Consider the following 23,555-nt stretch of genomic DNA (forward strand, 5'->3'; position numbering starts at 1 on the left):
TACTTTTGCAATAGAGTCTTTACAGTCTCAGGCAAAGCAAATAGAAATCTGGAAGTCTGGCACTGAATGTAATGGGAGTAAGTAAATTTTCAGACTGCTAAAGTAACAGAATAATGTAGAGTAGAAGGTATCATTCTTGGTCGTCTGAGGCTTCTCCCCTCCCAACAGCGTTTTAGTCATGCTCTTCAGACACCATCCATGCTTTTTGAAAAAGAAAATAACAAAAATGCAATGGAAATTAAATAGAGTTGAACAGAAAGCTGTTAATGTGGGTAAATACTTTAAATGGTAGATAGACTGAAAGAGGATGCAGTAGAAAATAGAGTGGATGGCAGTTTTTTCTCTCTGCAATACCGAGTGCACCAGATTTAAAACTCATAGAAGTAAAATATTCTTACCTGAGTTCAATCTAGAGCTGGAGCTTTTCTTGAATTCTACTCCTCATTGTCGCTGACACACTTAAAATCAGAGGTAGAAAGAGAAACACATGGCATTTCCCATTTCTGCAAAGAAGCAAGCCATCTCCCACGCTCTTAACATTGCACAAGAATACTACAAAGTGTAGGTCTCCAATATTCTCATATTGCAAACAAGTTATTATTTGATTCCTCCCTTTTGATTACCATCATGATTTATATAAAAATTTAAAAAATTCCTTACATTGAGTCAGTATCCCATGTTACAAGGGGTACCTGTTGCCTGTTGCTGTGCACCTCCAACAAGAGCCTTGCTCTGTCTTCACTGTACCTCCCATAGGGCAGTTGCACTCAGCAATAGGCTCTCCTCTTCCCTGCCTCTTCTCAAGGCTGGACAAACCCAGCTCTTGCAGCTTCTCATGGTAGGCATTAGGTATTACAGAGCCCTGAAAGCAGCAGTAAAGGACTCAGGAGCACAGGTGGATTTTTCATCAGTCCTGCCAGTCAAAGGGGAGGGGATTGAAAAGGCCAGTTGAATCTGGCAAATAAAAACAGATAGTTGCGTGACTGGTGCCACAGGCAGGGGTTCAGCTAGTTAGACCATGGGACTCTTTGAGAAACCTGGTCTGCTGGGGGCTGATGGGGGTCCACCTGTCAGAGAAGGGGAAAAAGCGTCTTTGATCATAGGCTTGCCAAGCTGGTGAAGAGGGCTTTAAACTATAGTTGCCAGGGGAGGGGAACCTCAATCCATCCCTCTCCTCCCAGTTTGATGCCAGTGTCAGTGACAGATGCCCAGAGTCTGGAGGAGGGTCACAGGTCAGCAGAAGAGAACCTGAAGACCAGCACAAAAGAAGTCCACCACTCCAGCCAGTAAGTCAGCTTCATCATGGGCCCAACTTAAATGTCTGTATGCTAATGCACATAAACAGATAGAAGCCTCACATTTGCAAGCCCTGGTTCTCATGGGGGACTTCAGCCCCCCTGATATCTGTTGGAGGGACAGCACAGTAGGGCCTAGGCAATCCAGGAAGTTCCTAGAATGCGCTGATGACAACATCCTTCTCCAAGTGATAGAGAAGCCGACAAGGAGAGGTGCTATGCTGGATCTCATTCTCACCAACAAGGAGAGACTAGTGGGGAATGTGAAACTCAAAGGCAGCCTTAGCTGCAGCGATCATGAAATGGTGCAGTTTTGGATTCTGAATACAGCAAGGAGGGAGCACAGCAAACTTGCTACCCTGGAATTTGGGAGAGCAGACTTTTTCCTCTTCAGGGATCTACTTGGTAGAGTACCATGGGACAAAGCCCTGGAGGAAGAAGTGCTGAAGAAGTCATAGAATCACAGAATAGTTTGGGTTAGAAAGGATCTTAAAGATCATCTAATTCCAACCACTTCACTTGGCAACCTGTTCCAGTGCCTCACCACCCTCTGAGTAAAGAATTTCCTTCTTACATCTAATCTAAACCAACCCTTTTTTAGTTTAAAGCCATTATTCCTTGTCCTATCACTACACTCCCTGACAAAGAGTTGAACAGGTTGCCCAGGGAGGTTGTGGATGCCCCATCCCTGGAAGTGTTCAAGGTCAGGTTGGATGGGGCCTTGAGCAACCTGATCTAGCAGGATGTGTCCCTTCACATGGCAGGGGGGTTGGAATTAGATGATCTTTAAGGTCCTTTCAAACCCAAACCATTCTGTGATTCCATGTGCTCCAGCCCCCAGCCATCCTCATGGCCTGACGTGGGGCTCACTACAGTATGTCATGTCTTCCTGGTCCTGTGCGCAGAAGTCAAGATGCAAAAGTGTGGCATAGCAGGGAATAGCTTCTTTCCTTTCCAGAGCTGATTTCTACTCAGTTGATGCCCACCTGCACCAGTGCATGGGGTTGTTCAGAGCAGAACTTTGTATTTGCCTGTGTTGAACTTCATGATGTTGAACTACTGTCCTCTTTCTGCAACTTGTCAAGGTTTTTCACAATAGCCCTGCTCCCCCAACTCCGTCCCAGGCTCAGGGGCAAGGGAGGCCTGAGAACACAACTTACCAGGACAAACGGAGGCAAAAACAGCATTGAGCACCTTGCCCTTTTCCATGTCTTCTAACCCCTGGAGGTTATCTTGTCCAACCGCCTCCCTGGCTCAAGCAGGGCTCCCTAGAGCAAGTTGCCCAGGACTACGTCCAGGCAGCTTTTGAAGATCTCCAAAGAGGGAGATTCCACGACGTCTGTGAGAAACCTATGCCAGTGCTTGGTCACTTCTCACAGTAAAGATGTGCTTCCTGATGTTCAGGGGGAACCTTCTGTACTCGGGTTTGTGCATATTGCCACTCGTCCTGTCCACTGCAGACCATTGAAAAGAGCCTGGTTCTGTCCTCTTTGCATCCTGTCTTCAGGTATTTATATATACAAGGGTAAGATCCCCCTGAGCTTTCTCTTCTCCAGACTGAACAGTCCCAGCTCTCAGCCTTTTCTTTTAGCAGAGCTGCTCCAGTCCCTTCATCATCCTCGTGGCTCTTTTCTACACTCTGTCCAGTATGTCCATGTCTCTCTTGTGCTAAGGAGCCTAGAACTGGGCACAGGATTCCAGGTGTGGACTCACCAGTGCTGAATACAGAGGGGGAGGATTACTCCTCTCGACCTGCTGGAAACACTTGTAATCCAAAGCCATCCATGCAAGACCTCCTTCTCCCCAAGGTCTAACAAGTTCAATTAGATCCTGAGTCCTTTTTTTTTTTTTTCCTTACTTCCTGCAGCAGGTGCACACAACCGAGATATTTCAAAAATAGTGTTCTGAAGGAGCATTTTTATATTACAAGTGACAATGACTGAAGTTTGATATATCAGCTACTGGGTTGACAAAGTTTTCTTGCTAAGAAATTTCAACGTAAAGCTAAAGAGAAAATGGCAATTAAGCCTAAAACCCAACAAGTTAAAGCCTAACACAGTCCTTGGGGTTAAAGCCTAAACCCCAGTCCACGGGGTACTCCACCTCCCAACCTGGAAATCTGAGACAAGGAGCAGAAGAACTCCCTCAAAGTTCAGGTGGAAACAGAGACCTGCTGCTCCACCTGGACTGTCACAAGTCCATGGGGCCAGATGGGATCCCAAGGGTGCTGAGGGAGTTTGTGGCTGTGATTGCTGGGCTGCTTTCCATCATCTATCAGTGGTCTTGGTCATCCAGAGAGGTCCCGGATGACCGGAGACTTGCTAACGTGACATCCATCTATAAGAAGAGTTGTAAGGAGGACCTGGGCAACTACAGGCCTGTCAGCCTGATGTTGGTGCCAGGGAAGGTGATGGAACAGGTCATCTTGAGTGTAATCACACAGCATGCGCAAGACAACCCGGGGATCAGGCACAGCCAACATGGGTTCATGAAAGGCAGATCCTGCCTGACCAGCCTCATCTCCTTCTATGACTGGGTCGCCTGCCTGGTGGATGAGGGAAAGGCTGTTGACGTGGTCTACCTAGACTTCAGCAAGGCCTTTGACACAGTCTCCCACAGTATTCTCCTGGAGAAGCTGGCAGCCCATGGCTCAGACAGGTACACGCTTTGCTGGGTTAAAAACTGGCTGGACAGCCGGACCCAGAGAGTGGTGGTGAATGGAGTGAAATCCAGCTGGCGACCAGTCACGAGTGGTGTTCCCCGGGGGTCAGTGTTGGGGCCCATCCTCTTTAATATCTTTATTAATTATTTGGATGAGGGAATTGAGTGCACCCTCAGTAAGTTTGCAGATGACACCAAGTTGGGGGGGCGTGTTGGTCTGCCAGAGGGTAGGAATGCCCTGCAGAGGGACCTGGAAAAATTGAGTCGATAGGTAAGGGCCAATAGGATGAGGTTCAACATGGCTAAGTGCCAGGTCCTGCACTTCAGCCATAATAACCCCATGCAGTGCTACAGGCTTGGGGCAGAGTGGCTGGGAAGCTGTGCAGAGGAAAAGGATCTGGGGGTGCTGATTGATGCTCGGCTGAACATGAGCCAGCAGTGTGCCCAGGTGGACAAGAAGGCCAACGGCATCCTGGCTTGTGTCAGGAATAGCGCAGCCACCAGGACCAGGAAGGTAATTGTCTCCCTCAGCTCTGGTGAGGCTGCACCTCGAGTCCTGTGTTCAGCTTTGGGCCCCTCACTACAAGAAGGACATCGAGGCCCTGGAGTGTGTCCAGAGAAGGGCTACAAAGCTGGTGAGGGGTCTGGAGAACAAGTCTTAGGAGGAGCGGCTGAGGGAGCTGGGCTTGTTCAGCCTGGAGAAGAGGAGGCTCAGGGGCGACCTCATCGCTCTCTACAGGTACCTTAAAGGAGGCTGTAGCGAGGTGGGGGTTGCTCTGTTCTCCCACGTGTCTGGTGACAGGACGAGGGGGAACGGGCTAAAGTTGCGCCAGGGGAGGTTTAGGTTGGAAATTAGGAGACATTTCTTTTCAGAAAGAGCAGTTAGGCATTGGAACGGGTTGACCAGGGAGGTGGTGGAGTGGTGTTTAAGGGGATGTTTAAGGAAAGGGGGTGTTTAAGGGAGTGTTTAAGGAAAGGTTGGACCTAGTGCTTAGGGACATGGTTTAGTGGGTGACACTGGTGGTAGGGGGATGGTTGGGCCAGATGATCTTGGAGGTCCTTGCCAACCTAGATGATTCTATGATTCCTCAGTCCCAGGTGCAGAACCCAGCATTTTCCCTTGCTGAATTTCATTGCTGATTGCCCAATGCTTCAGTCTATTTAGATCCCTCTGCAAGGCCTCTTGTTCCTAGAGAGAGTCAACAGCACCTCCCAGTTCAGTATCATCACCAAACTTGCTGAGGATGCCTTTAGCTCCTGCATCCAGATCATTGATAAAAATGTTGAACAGAATTGGCCCTAGAACTGAGCCCTGGGAAACACTGCTAGTGACCGTCTGCCAGAGAGGTGTAGCCACACACCACTGCAACACTTTGAACTCTAGTGTTTAACCAGTTCATCACCCAGCCAGTTCACCACCACTGATATATATATATATATATATGATGCATGTATACATAATATATGTAAAGTTACCCTGTTCTTAAACTCTTCTCACGGCATCTGCAGCAGTCTTTTTGAAAGAGTATTTTCTGGGCTGGATGGCTATTTACTCTGACTCATTATGCCAGTTTTCACAATCTTCTGTTATCCTCTCCATAGTGTTGACCCCAATGATCAGAAGAAGACGGCTTGTTATGACATAGATGTAGAAGTTGAAGACCCGTTAAAGGGACAGATGAGTAGTTTTCTTCTCTCAACAGCTAATCAACAGGAGATTACAGCATTGGACAATAAGGTACTGACCCAGGAGTAAAATATCACGTGGCATATAATACACATTTTGTAACTTCCTGAGGGCTTGGTGCCATACATCAAAGGGACTAAAGTGAGAAGGGGATTGCTCATTTGGATGTGCTTTCAAGGGATGAATAAGTCACATGCAATGGAAATACAGTGGGGTGGGTGGGGTTTGCTGTTAGGATTTAATCCAGGGCCTGATATAGTTGTAAAGGTGATAGAAGCAGAGTTTCACAGGCAGCATAATGAGTACCCTGGTAGGCAACATAAAGTGTGTGCCACTCTAGGTGCTGCAGGATTTCAGATCTCTCTGAACTAGTTAGTAAACCTGTTGTGCTCTGTGGAAAACTAACATGTCTCGTTTGCAACTGAAAACATGTTAGAGCAGGTGATGTGGATCAAGCATGGTCTTCCAAGGTATGTGTTAGGAGAATTAGGCTGGATCTTACAGCCTGAGAGAGGCAAGGCTGCCACAGCTCCATTATCCCAGATCCAACCAACAACGAGGCTGAGCATGTATTCCCAGTAGGCATGCGCACACACACATGCACACGTGTGTGTGTATGTGCCACATATACGTACATACATATATATACATGGCCAGCCACACCGATCAACACAGTCAGGATACACAGAGACCTCACATGAACACAAAGATCACCAATAATCTCATCCTGATCCTCTCTCTGGCTGAGCACCGTGGAGGGCCGCTAGTGGGGGTATGTCCCTCTGGCAGCTGGTCTTGGACACTTTGTCTGCGCACTAGCTGCCTCTGGATCCCAGTCTCCCAGTTGCTGGCACTTGGCCATACAAGCCCCAGAGGCTGCAGCCCCTCTCCCAATGTTCATACATACACAGGCACATGCGCACAGGCATACGCATCCACAGAGGCACAAACATACACATATACACACACATACATTCGCAGCTGGCCGGGAGTCTCCTGGTCCCCCAGTTGCCACTTCCCTGTGGTCTTACCCTTAGATGTGTACACACATAAAAACACCAGTGGGTCTTGTCCCTAGCGACTCTCAGACCCCACGGTCCCTCCAGCGGCTGGCTGAGATTCCTTTGGTCTGTCTGACTGCCAGCTTCTCCTGTGGTCTCATCCTTACAGACACACACCCCACCATGGCTACCAGACCACCTTACCTACTTGCTGACTAGTTCAGATTGATCTTTGCCAGTGCTCACACATTCACGCACCTGCACTGCTGCAGGTGCCAGCACGCAGGCACATGGGCCTCCAAACCATGGTCTTGCTGCAGTTGCTGGCACACAGACCTCCCGCCATGCATAAAAAATAAAGTTCCTCACTCAGGAAAAGAGTTGAAAATGGAATCTGGTAACATGGTAGGACAGATAGCTCTGGTCAGGCATACAGGTGGCTGGACAAGCATATCAATGAGCAAATCATTTACACACAACCAGTGATTTTTAGCCCTTAATCTATCTATTTTCCCAGAGTTGTTCCTCCCTGAATCACGTAGATCCATCCCTTTTCCCACATTTGATTAATTCCCTAAATGTGCCACGTCAAGTGCAATCCCAAGATGCTCTTCCCCTACATCCCATAATGTGTCCCATAACCCATAGGCAGAAACCCTCCAAAAATGCTCTGGTGTTCAGACATTGTGGATATTGTTGTTGGATTGCTCCATGAAGTTCAATATTCCAATAGGAATCATTTAGCTCACCTAGGTGGATATTCTGTATATTTTAAGATGGAGCTGCAGATTTTAACTTTTTTAACTTCAGTTTTGCAGAACATTTTATGTTCAAGATGTCTTTATATAATCATGCCTGCTCTTCAAATTTGTATAAATGGGCAGAGTTTGACTACCTAACCTTAGAGTTTGTCCTCAGCGCACAAGAGACTCTTTACTCTTTTTTTTTCTAATGAGGTTCCTTAGTTAACACAGTCAAATCACCACCTAATATTTTACACCCAGATCTTACTTTCTTCTAATCTGACATAAAACAAAAAGATGCAGCTTTGGAAATGTAAGAAGTAGACAATTAAGACTGGCATCACAGATTTTTTTTGTTGTTGTTATGCTGAGAAGCAGAAGCAACTAAGGAAAGTCAAAGAAGGTGCTTGGTAAGCATAGAGAGCAGCAGCCTTCTTCTGGATATAAATAAGGTGGGATTACAGTTAGCAAGACCAAAGAGAAAAATGTAATTAAAATGTACTACAGGAATTTTAACTTCTGTATCTGAGGATATGAAAATCTCTATCTTAGAAAAAATATGAGAAAAAAAATTAAAGTCAGACATTATTTGGATATGGGAACCAGAGATGCTAAAAAATTGAAGATGACAACTAAGTTGCTTAGGCTGAGTTAGAGAAGTAATGGGAAAGTTTTGATACTCAAGAGACTTGGGGTTATGAAGAAAGATTAGCTGTGGAAGAATAACAGGAGCAATGTTTCTTGCGGAAGTCCAAACTGAGAAGTCTGCATCCATCCTAGCTGCCCCATCCCTGGAAGTGATGAATGCCAGGTTGGATGGAGCTTTGAGCAACCTGGTCTGGTGGAAGGTGCCCCTGCCATGGCAGTGGGGTTGGAAGTAGATGATCTTGAAGGTACCTTCAAGACTATAGGTCCCTAGAAGGTCCCTAGACTATAACATTTTATTGAGAGGTCATAGTGTCTTGCTATATTGCTGTGAGGGAAAGCTAAGAGAATCTCATATTCTTTTAGTGTGCTGGGCATGCACTGCTGCAGAGCAGCTCACTACACTAGCTGCAACTGTAGAAAATGAATAGTAGAAAAATCACTTGGAACCGTTTTGCAGAATTGTTTCCTGGTTTATCAAACAAAGATTATGTGCACTTAAAATAGTCATACCTCTCTTATAGCAGTGGTGAGCTCTGCAGGCTGCATTAGGGATTCATGTCAAGGCAAGGGGACCGTTAGCCACTTTTTGCACAAGTGTAAATGGCTGATTTGCCCTGTTAAGGGATAAATAAAAGTGGCTCCACAAACCAAGGGAAGAAGTGTGATCTCATGGACCGGATATTATTCATGTGATACAGAGTCACGCTCAGTTTCTGTTTGTTTACCTCTAACACAAATTTGTTAAACTGTTGTCTTCGTACTGTTTTAAAGAGAGTTTGGATACCAGCAGTCCTGCGGCTTTTCGGTAACCATTGCAAGATCTGTTGTTCTGTGGTTCTTGGAAAAGGTCAAAGCAGAAGGTTTCAGCAGAGCAGCTGCTCAGTCAGTCAGTTTCCAGCCTATATAGGCTTTCATGCAGCATGCAAAGGATTATTATGTTTCCAGCCCAGCTCCCCCTTTACCATGTCTTTATCACCTTTTTATTGAGCATTTTCTGCAGCAGAGTGCAAGCTGTGATTAGCGAAGTTACTGAAGTCACTTCTGGGTAAGTCATCTAGTGGAAACCTGGTGCACACCAATAGGAGATTTCACTCTAGCATTGGGTACATTGTTTTCCCACATGAGGAATGTTTTAAGTTGACAGCAGCTCTCTTCTGTTAACATACCATACAGTTGTGCCTACAGCAATGCCCTTAGTGGCATAGCCAGATCGAGGGAGAGTTATTTTTCTCCCTCTGTGTCTGGCCACAGTAGCTGTTAGGGCAGAATAGATGTGGACAGGAGATTTAACAAGACAGGTTTGCAATCTCAAAACAGAATTTTAGAGAAACAGGATAGTAGGAGTTTGCTTTTCTGTTTGGGTATGTGCAAATGATTCATCAGTTGTCCTCCCATTGATCACAATTGATTTTGTTATCCAGGTTGATTAACATACCTTGTTACTAACATACCTTGTTACCTAAACTACCTCTTTGTAGTGTATGTTCTTCCCTGCTAGTTAATGTCCACTTCTTTCATAATATTTTTGATGATATGACTCATTTTCTATAAACCTTCCATACTCACAGTTTCTCATTGTTCACACTCTTCTTTTTGTAGCCATGGTGACATTAATAGTCCTTCTTACAAGAAAAATTCTAGAAGTCATGGCTGTTATGTAAGTTTATTTAACATGGATTTGATTGGGCAATCACTAGAACAAAGTTTAGGCATCACCACAGGATATTGAAGGTATAATGTTGACTAACCAAGGGAGTAACTGCTTTCTTGCATTGGGCAATATGTAAAGACATTATATATCACCTTTCCAGAAAAATCCCTGACTTCTCAAAAAGACTGCTTGTACACAGGAAATCATTACATTATACAGTGACATGACTTAGCTCTTCAGTATTGCATATAGCATGCCATCCAGCAGTTCAATGCAGGAGGTGAAGAAGAATCCTGTATGTGCCTGTGTTGCAAAAATACATGTGAAACCAAAATGTAATTGCAAGACTAGGGTTAACTCCCACTTTGAAGAGAAAATTCCATGGGATGAGTCTTTGGTGTAGAATTGTCACCTTTGTATATTACAAAGAACTACAAAGACATTAACAGGACTGACCTCAGGGTTGCAGAAACATGAGAGGAATTAAGGAACATGTGCTTTATTTTTTTCTTCAGATTCATGAGACAATCGAATCCATAAATCAGTTAAAAATACAACGTGATTTCATGCTGAGTTTCTCCAAAGATCCCAAAGGATACATCCAAGACCTTCTTCGATCCCAAAGCAGGGATCTTAAGGTGAGCTAAGGTTTGAAGAAGAATGAAGAAGTGGAACCAGAATGTAAGAACAATAGTTAAATGTGTACAGCATGTATAGCTAAAATATCCAGGATGGAAAATTGGTGGAAAAAACGATGAGTGTAATACTACTATCCCAGAGCAGGAAGTATGCAGGAAAGACCGGTTAGTCTGTATTTCTCTTCCAGTGGATTAGCAGTGCATAATGGGGATTGCAGGTGAATTTGTGGTTAGACAGTAAGATCAAAGTGCAGGGATGTGTTGGTGTACTCTGTAAAATTAAAGCTATATAAAACTCATCAGGAGGATCCTATAGCAAAATGACACTATTTGGGTGTTTTGTTAGTTTTCATAATGTAATCTTATTTAAGAAATAGCCAATTAAATATCAGATGCCTTTGAGTTTAGCTTTGAGAAACCCAAGATATGTAATGTAAGGAAGTTCAGTTGTTTGCCAGCCAAAAAGAATAATTTTTCTCATAAAGTTTCACACTTTGTATCTTTAAATCAGACACCTCAAAACCCATTATTTTAATGAAGTCAGGAAATCATTTTAATGTAATAATTATCTTTCAAATATAAATGTCTTGTTTGTTAGTAAATAATCTTGCAAAGATTTACTGTTAAGATTATGATTGTTGTTATTATTTATATTCAGAAAGGGAATGGACATCTAAAAGAATGTTTAAATATACCTGTAGCTTGAAGAGCTTACAAACTAAAGTGTGGTGGTGGTGCTTCTCTAGTTGCATATATGGAACAGTTGTTCAATGCTCTCCCTGACTGACATCCAGTTCCAAAAGGGCCTTTTTGGTAATACTCTGCCCTGCTGGCATCAGAACTGTCATTGTAAAACACTACCCTGCAGAATATGCTAATAATTTTACATTTCAGTCTGACATGAATACCTTAACAATTTCATGTTGTTCACAGTTGTGCCAAGGTTCTTTGGATATACCTGCAAGTGAAATAGACAGTGCTAGAGTACTTTTCCTGGGACCCTGGAACTCAACTGTCAATGCTGTTAAAATGTTAGAGATCTGTGGTTTTTAGCCTGGCCAGTCCTGAATGACTCCTTAGCACAGCCCAGAAGCAAATGTTAGGAGCTGTTCATAGTTCAGATGTGGCCACCTTGTTTTGGCAGTAACCATGAATCATAGAACCATAGAATCATAGAAACACAAGGTTGGAAAGGACCTACAAGATCATCTAGTCCAACCGTCCTCCTGTCACCAATACCACCCACTAAGCTACTAAATCATATCTCGTAGCACCTTGTCCAGCTGCTTCTTGAACACCGTGAGGGACAGTGACTCCACCACCTCCCTGGGCAGGCCATTCCAGTGCTTGACCACTCTTTGAAAGAAAAAGTTTTTCCTGATGTCTAATCTAAATCTCCCCAGGTGCAACTTGTGGCCATTTCCTCGAGTCCTGTCATTAGTTACCTGAGAGAAGAGGCTGACCCGCTCCTCATCACAACCTCCCTTCAGGAAGTTGTAGAGTGCAATGAGGTCTCCCCTGAGCCTCCTCTTCCCCAGACTAAACAATCCCAGCTCCCTCAGCCGGTCCTCATAAGACTTATTCTCCAGAACCCTCACCAGTTTTGTTGCCCTCCTCTGGACACACTCCAGGGCCTCGATGTCCTTCTTGTAGTGAGGGGCCCAAAACTGAACACAGTACTCAAAGTGTGGCCTCACCAAAGCTGAGTACAGGGGGATGATCACCTCCCTGCTCCTGCTGGCTACACTATTTCTAATACACGCCAGGATGCTGTTGGCCTTCTTGGCCACCTGGGCACACTGCCGGCTCATGTTCAGCCAAGCATCGATCAACACTCCCAGGTCCCTTTCCTCTTCAAGGCCATGTCCAATGCATGCCATTGTCAGTTTGCCTTGGGCGTAGAGATCAATCCTGAATTTTTTAATGTAGTAGTGTAATTAAATTTTGACTCTAGGTAAATGTAAATGTTTCTCCATGTGGTAGAATAGCTATAGTGAAAACTTTTTATTTTTGTCACAGGTGATGACTGATGTAGTTGGAAACCCAGAGGAAGAACGCAGAGCTGAATTTTATCATGAGCCGTGGTCTCAAGAGGCTGTGAGCAGATATTTCTACTGCAAGGTGTGAAGGAATTAGCCACACGGATAGTTCATAAATGAATCATCCTGCCACTGAACAATTGAATCTGCTGAACTGTACAGTTTCTCTTTTTCTTTCAGATTCAGCAGCGCCGGCAGGAACTGGAACAGTCTCTGGGAGTGCGCAACACATAAGTATTGCTCTAAAGATCCCATTGGCATCATGACCACAGAACGAGTGGACTTCTCAGTGTTACTTAGCTCACTGTTACACATGGACCTGCTTCCTGGCTGGATGGGAATGTACCATCAACAAACCAGTCAGAACACCAGCTTTAGAGTGACCTTTGAAAAAACTGCCCATGGGAGGTGTCTCAAACCATTCCAGGCCATAGACAGCAGAAGATTCCTGTGCTCCATACAGGTGTCAATGTTAAAGAAGATTAAAGATTCATTCATAAACTTGCATCATTGAGTTCCAATGGAAAGTTCAGACACTACACAGCAAATCCTTATGGGCTATGCATAGAATCATGGATGGTATTGATGGGGGAGGTTGAGTTGGGTGTTGTAGGAGACTACAGATTTAGAGAAATAAAGGTAATTCTCATTCTGTTACCTAAAATTCTCAAATAGTAACTTCTCTGGAAAACGACAGGATAGTCCTGATAGCTGTGGAATGCTTTACATTCCTGAACAGTTTTCACTTCAGCTGGACCAGTGCAAGAAGCCATCGCATCGTGTGAAATAACAAACTAGGACGATTTTCAATCCTAGAATGAAGAGCCTCTCTGGAAGGAAAAAATATAGTCAGGACATTTCTTCTGCAAACTCTAATACTCCCTCTTTCCCTTGCCCCTGCAGTGAAAGGTAGACTGAATTATATATCACTAGACAGTCTCATGGGTGTGATCAATGTGCAGTACTGAGAGGAAGAAAATTATCTCCAGAATGAGAGCCTCTTAGGCATTCTCAGTATCAGTGGGGTTAGAAAAGCTGAAGTTGAAGCAAGAAAAAAGGCATTCTTAGAAAATGCAAACAACCTAATGGTGCTTTGCTGATATCTGCCTTGAACACAGTGGATATTAACAATAAGTCTATAGGTAAAATATGAGTTTTCTTAAACATTTCTCTCCTTGTGTGCCATAGGGATCAGGACTGAAAAACACTTTCCTAATAGTTAAGTTGATTTAGAATCCAAGAGGCTTAACTTCATATAACGTGGCAGTTTTCTCTTTACTTCAAGATGTCAACAGAGTCCCTGGATTGGTCTCACATTTTGATCATAGGTAAACTGCCTCTTCCTATTCAGTTCCCCCATACATGATATGTGCTAGTTGTATAAGATGCTGTTGAGTTTTGAAGCCTTAAATAGCATAGAGGAACTATCCCTTGGGAATCACCTTCTTTGCAAATATATGACAAATTCAGACTATGGGAATTACAACATATTTATTTGGAACCAGGGACATCTTCATTAAATCCTTCCCCCCATTCCACTTTTTGTAGTGCATAGATTGGTTTGTAATTAATGATCCAGCATGATTTCTAGTCCAAAAAGCAGCTGCCAAGGTATAACTGTGTCCTGATAATGTAGTGCTCAAAATCCTTTTCTAGGCTTCTCCTTTTCATCTCCTTTCTTTCATTTTCCTGGAAAGAGAGTCAAGTTCACATGTGTTAAGGAAGGGAGGCAGCTCTTCTAAGTAATTAATTTTGCTCTAGTATTGTCCTTTCCTCTTCTGCTGTCTTTGCTGATTTATTTCATATTTGAAAGAAAAGTTTCTTCTGTCTAGTCACAGAAGAGAGTCTTCCCTCCCACCCCTTTATTTAGTACCTCTGCTTTCACATTACCAGTGCCATAGCTTTTACTCTGTCCATTGTGTTCAGAGGTGTCTTGAAAAATTTACAATTGATTGGTCATATGATGGCAGTACGACCATGCAAAACCACTGGTGTAAGAAAAAGCACAGCTGTACCTCTTTGCCCAAGGCCTTTTCCTGGGAATGGCTTGGTTTGGATTTTTTGTGTGTGTGTAATAACCTCTTTTTACACTAAAACCTGAAATCCTGCAGTCTTAAACTGGTAGAGACTGAGAGGTTGCCAGACAGTTAACAACTTAAAATCTTATGTGCTGTAGGACTCTGCTAATTGGACTTCCAGCAAACATTATGAGGGAAAACAGTGGGGATCATCTGCTACTGTGCTTCCGTATTTGTTATGCTGCTGTGTCAGTTGTGTGCATGCTGTCCAGTGTATAAAACTTTTTCTGTATGTGGTAAACAGAGCAGCTACATTCAGGGGATGCATTCAAATCTCCAGGAGTAATAAATGCCGAGAAAAATAAACGAGGATATGAGAAGGGGGTGGGGTGGGATAGATGCCTGCAGGATGTCTGCCAGCAAATTTTATTTTTGAGAACTTTGCCATTTCAATGGCAAATATTTGTACAGAAAAAATCCGGTCATTTGCCACAGCTGGCGAAATAATGGAGCCCAATCTGCTTTTAGAATCTCTCTTTAAAAATAATTGGATGGGTCTGTTTCCAAGCCTCTTTCAGAACAAATTAATGAAACTACGTGTTGCTGACCAGTGGATTCCAAGTAGCACCACTGGAAGGTGAAGCAATGTTAAGCACCAATGCTGTGCTGAAGTGTGTGCACACGTGCGTGTTTGCGCGCATGCATGCTCGTGCATAATTTGGCCACTGTACATAGCAATCCGAAATCTAAATTCTTAAATCTCACTGTACATATTCTTCCTGCCCATAAAAACACTGGTCACCAAAGAAGAGTCTTAGGAATAGCTGTCAGGTGTCTTCCTTTTGTTTAAAATGGTGTTTGAGATTTTGATTCTTTTATTCTGTGCTCAGAAGCAGTTTGAGCCTTTTACTGAAGAGACATAGATAGAAATGTTATCTCCCGTTCCAGGAGTGTAGCCAGGAGCTTGCTTTTAGCAAAAACAGACATTATATTTGAGGAGAAACAATGGGACAATTCTGGGAGGAACTGGACCAAATGCAGCTTGGGCATGTGGAAAGTCGGTAGTACTGAACAGGCATGTAATTCCAGCAGATTTTGAATGATAAATTTATTTTAATTTCAGGATGGTGGGGTTTTTTTGGGTGTAAAAGATGACAAGACTATTATTTGTGGTCTTTGGTTTCTGCCACGGTACAATACAAATCTGTGCATACTGCAATAAAATATATATATATATGTGCATAGATGTAGTTAATTTATAGATGATAATATAGATGATTGTTAGAAAATATAGCATAAAACTAGGACAAGGTTAAAACAATTCCTGGAATACCAGCAGAAGGGAAATATATCTTGGAGCTGAAGCGTTGGCATGGCAGTTAAAGGAAAAACAAACGTTTGATTGTGGAAGCAAAGTGCCAGAATAGAGAGAAGAATACAGCAGTGGTAAAAGGTAAGAGAAAGATGGGAGCAGAGTGCCACTGAAGTGCCATTAAGTCAAAGCACAGGATAACATGCAGATTAATGTTGGAACTAGCACAGTCTACGTGATTTTGTATATTTTGTGTGCATGTGTATATGTATACATATAGAGGGCAGGAGCAGGAGTCAGTCTCAACTGGTATAGAGCTCGGGAAATGGGCATGCAGGGTACAGCGAAATGTTCTGCATTTAAGTTTTGAGACACATTGCCAAAACTTTTCCCACCATTATCAGTAGGGATTCAGCTATTTCACTTATCAGCATTGGCAGTTCTAGTGCACGCATGGTTTCAGCTGACAGCTTTTTTACACCACACTGTTTAGAATTTATTCTGATGAAGCTGAGTGAAATTATTGGTGTATATGCTAGGGCTTCAGATTTTGCTTAAAATGTAGCCAGGTGGTGGTTTCTTTCTTTTTCTTTCTTTGTTTTCTTTTTTCTTTTTTTTTAACCTCTTTGTGTTGAGAGCCCTTTTAATGGCAGTGCAAAGAGATGAGTGGGGAAAAAAAAAAGGCTCCTTTCTTCCTGAATAAGGAGGTCTCCTTTCTGTAACTGCTCTGTTGTTTAATAGGCTGTATCTGTTCTGCCAGATCCTGTATGATAAACACCTTTTCTGGTCTCACTGAAGAAAGGTACTCCATTAAAAAGATACAACTGTGGGTTTGGGAGTGAGCAAATACATGCGTAAGGAGAGGTGGGGGAGAGACTCCCTCTACTCCGTAGTCACCATATCTTCACTGTTGGATGCTGAGTGAGTCGTAGAAAAGCTTTTAACAATAAATACTTTGTTTCTTTGTACCTCTTGCACCTACCTTATGCCTCTTAAAGAAAGCTCCTTCATTTCTTTTGTGTAAAAGTAATGCTGTAGGATTTTTTTCACACACTTCTTTTACAGAAAATTTTACCTAAGGATTAGGAACAGATCACTTTCTATGTGAAACTGCTTAGAGACCCGGGAACTACAGATCAATCCAAGGCCAATTAATGACACACATTTACACCAGTCCGTGGTGTGGAAGTGATACATGAGATGATACTCTCAGGGCTCTGCTACTGATATGAGGGATAATTTGGTACACTTGGTTTCTTCTTACTCCTGATAAAAACTCGAATGGTCTCAAGTTTTTGGATTTCTGTCCACATGTATGTGCACACACATAAGGAGGGGCATACACGTACAGGTTTTGAATGGACTTGACAACAATGAGAGCTGTCTCACCAAGTTTAATCTTCTGGTGCTGTTTCCATAATGAATAAGTAATGAAGATGGGAAATCCTTAACATTGGAGAGGTCCGGTTTCTTGCTTGGTCATTCGGTGTACACTTAGCACCATTATTATTAGTTTTAATCAATAAAGAGTTTGCAGCTGGGGCTAGAGCTTGGATGCTGAGAGGAGACTGGAGTAAGCTATGCAAACAGCTAGCAGACTTCCAACAGAGGTTCCATACAAACAGCCAATAATATTAGAAACATTTGACAGGATGAACAAGCTGCAATTCAGCAGCTCAATGAAGAGTTTTTATTTGTTTGTTTGTTTGTTTTCAGGGTTAAAATTTCTTAGCCCAATAGACTGTCAAGAGAGAACAATATCAAGAAGTGGGGTGGGTGAAGACTAAAAAGAAGAGCGAATGTAAAAAAGGAAAGGAAGGCCTAGAATTATTTCAGCAACTGAGTGAAATGGGAAGCAGAAGTAGTAACCTTTTTTTGAGAAGAAAGCAAACAGACGATAAAAACTCATAAATGGCTATCTAGATATTCCACCTACAGTGGGGAAAGTTCTATTTGGAAGTTTATGTAGGAAATTTCAGTACCTGAGACAAAATTTAATTTTGCACTTGAAAAAGAAAAAAAAGTGTCTACATAATTCCTGGAAAGGGAGTTTAGTGGAGGGCTTGTTAGTGTTAGGTCAGAGGTTGGACTCGGTGATCTTGGAGGGCTCTTCCAACCTAGATGATTCTGTGATTCTGTGGAAAAGCAAGTAGCAATAACAGCAATCATATCTTACAGTAACAACAGTCCTATGCTTTTTTATCCCCTTCCTTTTAGAGCAGCAACAGGCAGGCTGTTTTTCCAGGATTCAGAGGAGGAATGAAGATTTACAGTTTAGTATCCTGACACTTTTTCAGTTTTCTCAGAGTAAACTGAGCACTACTGAGTACAATGCGAAGAACGTGGATAAATGCAGAAAGAGAGATTAGAATGATCATATGATAGTTGCTCTTTGCAAGAGGAGTTGGAAGGCAGAAGTTAGATAAACTCAGATAGATAGAGTAATTCTGTTACAAAAATTGGGTTCAACTCAAAGTTAAGACGTAGTCAAGGCAGAGCTAATCAAAGTAGCCAAATTTTAGGGCATGACACAACTGGGTAGCTTGAATATAACTACTTCAGGCTGAGGTACTTTGCTGTCAAAATTCCCTTGACCAGCTTGCAAGCTTTAACACCTAGTTCATGTATGTCTACAAAATTTTTGTCTTCATGAGCAGTGATTCATACTACATGCCTTCTAAAACTTGAGGCTGATTGTTACCCTTTATTTTGGTCTCCCTTCTCCCAACACAGCTGGGTGCATACTAGTCACTGTCAAACTTATACACCTTGCCCATGGGTCCAGGGTCTCAATATAAGCTCAGGTAGGCCTGGTCATCTGGCTCCTGTACAGGTTATATTGCAGTTGTGCCTGTTCCCTGCTTGGCTGTAACAATGCCTTGCTGAGGGGCATGTTACTCCTGTCAGGTAGACCGACTTCAAGGCTTGACTTTAGATGTGCCTTATACCCGTGAATTTGTTTGATATGTTGGACTCTTGGTTGAAGATGGCTACCTGCTCCAGGTTTGTTTTGCTTGCCTTGTTCTAGTACTGCTTGTCTGGCCGTTGGTCAGGGAGGACGCTGCCTTGTCAGGCATGCTACCATGTTCTGCTGCTGACTGTGTGTCCTAGGGAGCAGTCACCCACCTCTTACTGCTCCCTGACAGCCGCTGTGTCTTTATCCTCCTGTCTTATGTGTGCTGTGCCATTTGCAGGCAATCTTCCATGCATTTCATATAGCTCTATAGGTTTTAAATAGTATGTTCCCTTTCCAAGTGTTGTACCTATTCTACCTGAACACTGTCTTTATCATCTTTCATTTCAGTCACTTAACTGGACTTCGAAACACTGTGCTGCTCCTGCCATGTGTTCATGCTTCAGCTGTTCTTCCCCAATTATTTTTTTTCTTTTTTTTTTTTTTTTTCCCTTTAGAGTGTGCTTAGACTTTAGACATGTTGTTATGATTTAACCCGGCTGGCAGCTAAGCACCAGACACCTGTTGGCTCGCCCTCCCCCCTCCCTCTCTGTGATGGGAGAGAGAATTAGAAAGAAATGAAAACCTGTGGGTTGAGATAAAGTCAGTTTATTAGGACAGGAAAGAAAGGATAATAATAATAATAATAATAATAATAATAATAATAATAATAATAATAATAATGTGTACAAACAAGTGATGCACAATGCAATTGCTCACCACCCGCTGACCGATGCCCAGCCTATCCCCGAGCAGCCGGCCCCCCACCCCGGCCAGCCACCCCTATATATTGTTTAGCATGACCCCAGATGGTATGGAATACCCCTTTGGCCAGTTTGGGTCAGCTGTCCTGGGTCTGTCCCCTCCCAGCTCCTGCTGCACCCCCAGCCTGCTCGCTGGCAGGACAGTGTGAGAAGCTGGAAAGTCCTTGGCTTAGTGCTCTGCAACAATTAAAACATCAGTGTGATATCAACATTATTCTCATCCTAAATCCCAAACACAGCACCATACCAGCTACTGGGAGGAAAATTAACTCTATCCTAGCTGAAACCAGGACACATGTCTAGTTCCACTCCAGGACAATTAATTAATTCAGCAATCTGGTCTTTTCTTACTTTAATTCTGTAATCTAGGACAAAGTGCCTTTCTAGAAGTAGAACAAGAAATAACAGTGGGAAGGAAGTAGAGAAACAAATGGATATTTGATAAGGCTGTGAAGGGATGGAGGTACTTGTTTACCTCGAGTACTGTGTTCAGCTTTGGGCCCCTCACTACAAGAAGGACACGGAGGTGCTCAAGCATGTCCAGAGAAGGACTACAAAGCTGGTGAGGGGTCTGGAGAACAAGTCTTACGAAGAGCGGCTGAGGGAGCTGGGGGTGTTCAGCCTGGAGAAGAGGAGGCTCAGGGGCGACCTCATCGCTCTCTACAGGTACCTTAAAGGAGGCTGTAGCGAGGTGGGGGTTGGTCTGTTCTCCCACGTGTCTGGTGACAGGACGAGGGGGAACAGGCTAAAGTTGTGCCAGGGGAGGTTTAGGTTGGATATTAGGAAAAACTTTACCAAAAGGGTTGTTAGGCATTGAAATGGACTGCCCAGGAAAGTGGTTGAGTCACTGTCCCTGGAGGTCTTTAAAAGATGTTTAGATGTAGAGCTTAGTGATATGGTTTAGTGGGGGACTTGTTAGTGTTAGGTCAGAGGTTGGACTGGGTGATCTTGGAGGTCTCTTCCAACCTGGATGATTCTGTGATTCTGTAAGACCAGTTTCTTATACCCTACATGAAGCAGATTCGAGCATGAGAAGAAATCAGTGAGGAAGGCTGCAATGATGGAAATTTTGGGCTTAACGTAAAGGGTTAAGGATTAAAACAGATTGAGGGGTAGTTAAATTTAGAAAAAGGGTTAGGATTTGGAGTTGGAATAGGGTTCAAGTTAGGCTTTAAATTGGGAGTTGGGGTTAATTAAGAATTCAGATTACAGATAAGGAATAGAATTAATTTAGGATTTGAATTGAGAAGGCAAGGTATAGGATTTTGGAAGCCTGAGAAGCCAAAGAAGGTGCATAGCTGTGCAGGCACTGCACTGATGCTGTCTGCCATCCCTGTGACACACCAAGAAGTAGCTGATGCTGGAGCAGTTCTTGAGCATCCTGTCCCTGGAGATGCAGTACTGTGTATGGGAGTGCAGCCTTAAGACCTGTGCTGAAGCAGTGGCCCTGGCCAAAATTTTAATTGCAGGATGTCCAATGCTGGCACATAGACGATGATGGATGGTTGTGAGGGAGTAGGCTTCTCATCCTTGTAGGTCAGGGCTGTGCCTTATTACACAGTCCTTATCTTCCCCCATAGAATTACAACTGGGTGTAGTAAAGGGTGGCCTAAGAGCTTTTGTGATTTAATCTCTCCTCAGACATCCTTCTATCCATGCCCTTCTACCCAGGTTCACCATAAAATTGAAAGTGGAAGAGCCCAGTAGTTTCCTGGAGAACCACTGGAAAAATCCCGCTTCCTGTCCAGCCCTCAAATGATGGGATACTGTCCAAGGAATACGCTGGCCTAGGACAATGTGCGTTGTCAAAGAATAGCCCCAGAGACCCCTAGAGATGGGTAGCGTGGGCTGCCAAGGGGAAGGACAAGGGCTTGCCCTCAATGGACTGTGGGGAGAGGGCACAAGGTGGCCAATAGGCTGATATTCCATCAGTGCCCAGCAGAGAGACAGGTCTGACCCTGAAACCCTGTCTTTCTATTCTCCACTCTTTCTTCCTCAGTATTTTTTTTTAACTTCCTCCATCTCACATCACCTTCTCTGTTCTGCAGCCTGTGGCTGCAGGAGGCAACTTCCCCATGGGATGTATGAATGAACACTACTCCAAGCCTAAGGTCTGCAGTGCCCCAGGCAAACGGGAAGCATACGGGCACTGAGCCCTGACACTGTGTCACTCTGCACTGGGGAAGTGGCTATCACCTGTGTTGGGTTTACCAAATGAAAATGAAAACACTTTTGTTTTTTTTTTTTTAAATTGGCAGACATTTAAAACAGAGGAAAAAGAATGTTCTGGGGAGCAAAGAAATTCTGAGGAGGGGTGCTGACTGAGCAAGAAAGAGCCAAAGAGCGTTGTGGAGTGAGAAGCACTCTAGGAACCTACGAGAGTTTCCAGGAGGCATTGTGACAGAGAGGAGAGGATGGGTGAGGTCAGAGAGACAAAAGAATGCTTGGAGGAACAGTGAGAGAGGGTCCGCATGGTGCACAGATTTTGTCATGAGGTGTATTTGGTTTATGTGGCAAGGTTTAGGTAGTGGGGGCTTCAGGGGTAGCCTCTGTGGGAAGTTCAGAAGCTGACCCGCATTAGATAAGAGCCAGTTCCAGCTGGCTCCAAAAGCAACCTGTTGCTGGCAAAAGCTGAGCCATGAATGCTGCTGGTTGTGCTGCTGTGAGAACATAGTTAAGAAAGGGGGAGAAAAAAAAAAAAGAAAAAAAAAAAAAACCACCTGCTGCATAGGGGCAACTGGGAGAGAGAAGTGAAAAATGTAGAGAAACAATCCCACAGACACCAAGGTCAGTGAAGAAGGAGGGAGAGGAGAAGAGGAGATGCTCCAGGCACTAGAGCAGAAGTTCTCCTGCATCCATTGAAAGAGGACCACGCTGGAGCAGGCTGTCTCCCTGCAGTCCATGGTGTACCAGATCTCTAAACTGCAACCCGTGGAGAGGAGCCCACAGTGGACCAGGTGATCTGGCAGGAACTGCCATCTGTGGAGGACCCATGCTGGAGCAGTCTGCTCCTAAAAGATGGACCCCACGGTACAGACCCATATTGGAGCAGTTCTTGAAGACCCTCAGTCTGTGTGAAGCCCACATAGGAGCAGTTCAGGAAGGACAGCATCCTGTGGAAGGGACCCCATGCTGGAGCAAGGGAAGAGACTGACCATGAAGGAGTGGAAAGTGATGAAGTGTTAGGGACTGACTGCAAACCCCATTCTTTGTTGCTTTGTGCCATTCGGGGGAGGAGGTATAAGAGGGTGGTTGTGGGGAAGGTGCTTTTAGTGTATTTTTGGTTCTCATTGCTCTAATCTGTTATTAGTAGGCAATAAATTACATTAATCTCCCTGTGCTGACTCTGTCTCGCTTGTGATGGTAACTGGCGAGTGATTTCTCTGTACTTAACTCTTCAGCTTTTTTTTCATCATGTTTTCCCTCCCTGCTCTTTTTAAGGGGGAGAAGAGGGGAAGAGGCCAGAGGGCAGTGTGGTGGTGTTTAGCTGCCTCGTCAGTATGAAACCACCACAGACAATAACATGTGGTGCCAGTTCCATGCTGGGGTACGTGGTGGTGCTGTGGGCTGTGGCTGAAGGGCTGCAGCTGTGGGGTGTAGTGGGAGGAACCCCAGGTGTGGCAGTGAGGGTGCTGATGGATACAGCCCCTCTGCATAAAGGAGCTGCCCCAGGGAGGGTGAGCAGGGGTTGTTGGGTCAGTGGAGCAGGGAGTTGCTAGTGCGTTGTTTTGTGCTGCCTCTATTGCCCCAAGGAGGCTGGTCTGGTATTACCAAGGCTGCAGCTTCATCAAGGGAGAAAGTGAGTGGGGCTGGGGTGTCTGTGGGAGGGCAGCAGGGAGATCTGGTGTCTGTTGGCTAGGGCAGGAAAAGTCCTGGGTGGGGAGCTGTGGAGTGGGACTGTGGCACCATGATGGGGCAGGAGGCGGGCAGCCGCAGGGCAGCGCTCCAGGCTATGTGGGTCTGGCAGCAAAGTGGTGTGGTGGTGGTGGTAGGGAGCACTGTGTCCCTCCAGTGTCGAGACTATGGAGAGTGTTGCATCCTGCAGCGTGCTGAGTTGTGGTCTTATGACCCAGGGTTCCAGTTGGCCACATTATTTTTTGAAGCCTGCTGGGAAATTAAAGTGATTTTGTTGCCACTAGGCTTGT

The 23,555-nt window shown here is 44.2% G+C and overlaps 1 protein-coding gene across 14 annotated transcripts in view; it reads left to right on the top strand.

Moving 5' to 3' along the window:
* The window catches only part of SMARCD3 (SWI/SNF related BAF chromatin remodeling complex subunit D3), a 110,582-nt gene extending 93,921 nt beyond the window's left edge, over positions 1-16,661 (top strand). For 7 of the 14 annotated variants that reach the window (XM_083823251.1, XM_083823259.1, XM_083823250.1 and 4 more), the window contains 5 exons: positions 1,182-1,286; positions 5,559-5,694; positions 10,202-10,324; positions 12,344-12,445; positions 12,544-16,661. In XM_083823251.1, the coding sequence (XP_083679377.1) occupies positions 1,182-1,286; positions 5,559-5,694; positions 10,202-10,324; positions 12,344-12,445; positions 12,544-12,597 (520 nt within the window). In that variant the 3' untranslated portion in view covers positions 12,598-16,661. The remainder of the gene's footprint in view (positions 1-1,181; positions 1,287-5,558; positions 5,695-10,201; positions 10,325-12,343; positions 12,446-12,543) is intronic. The other 7 variants (XM_083823253.1, XM_083823258.1, XM_083823254.1 and 4 more) reach the window with 2 other exon arrangements.
* The last annotated feature ends 6,894 nt before the right edge of the window (positions 16,662-23,555 follow it).

The sequence above is a fragment of the Anser anser genome (genome assembly GCF_964211835.1).
Source record: "Anser anser genome assembly, chromosome: 2".
Classification (NCBI taxonomy): Eukaryota; Metazoa; Chordata; class Aves; order Anseriformes; family Anatidae; genus Anser; species Anser anser.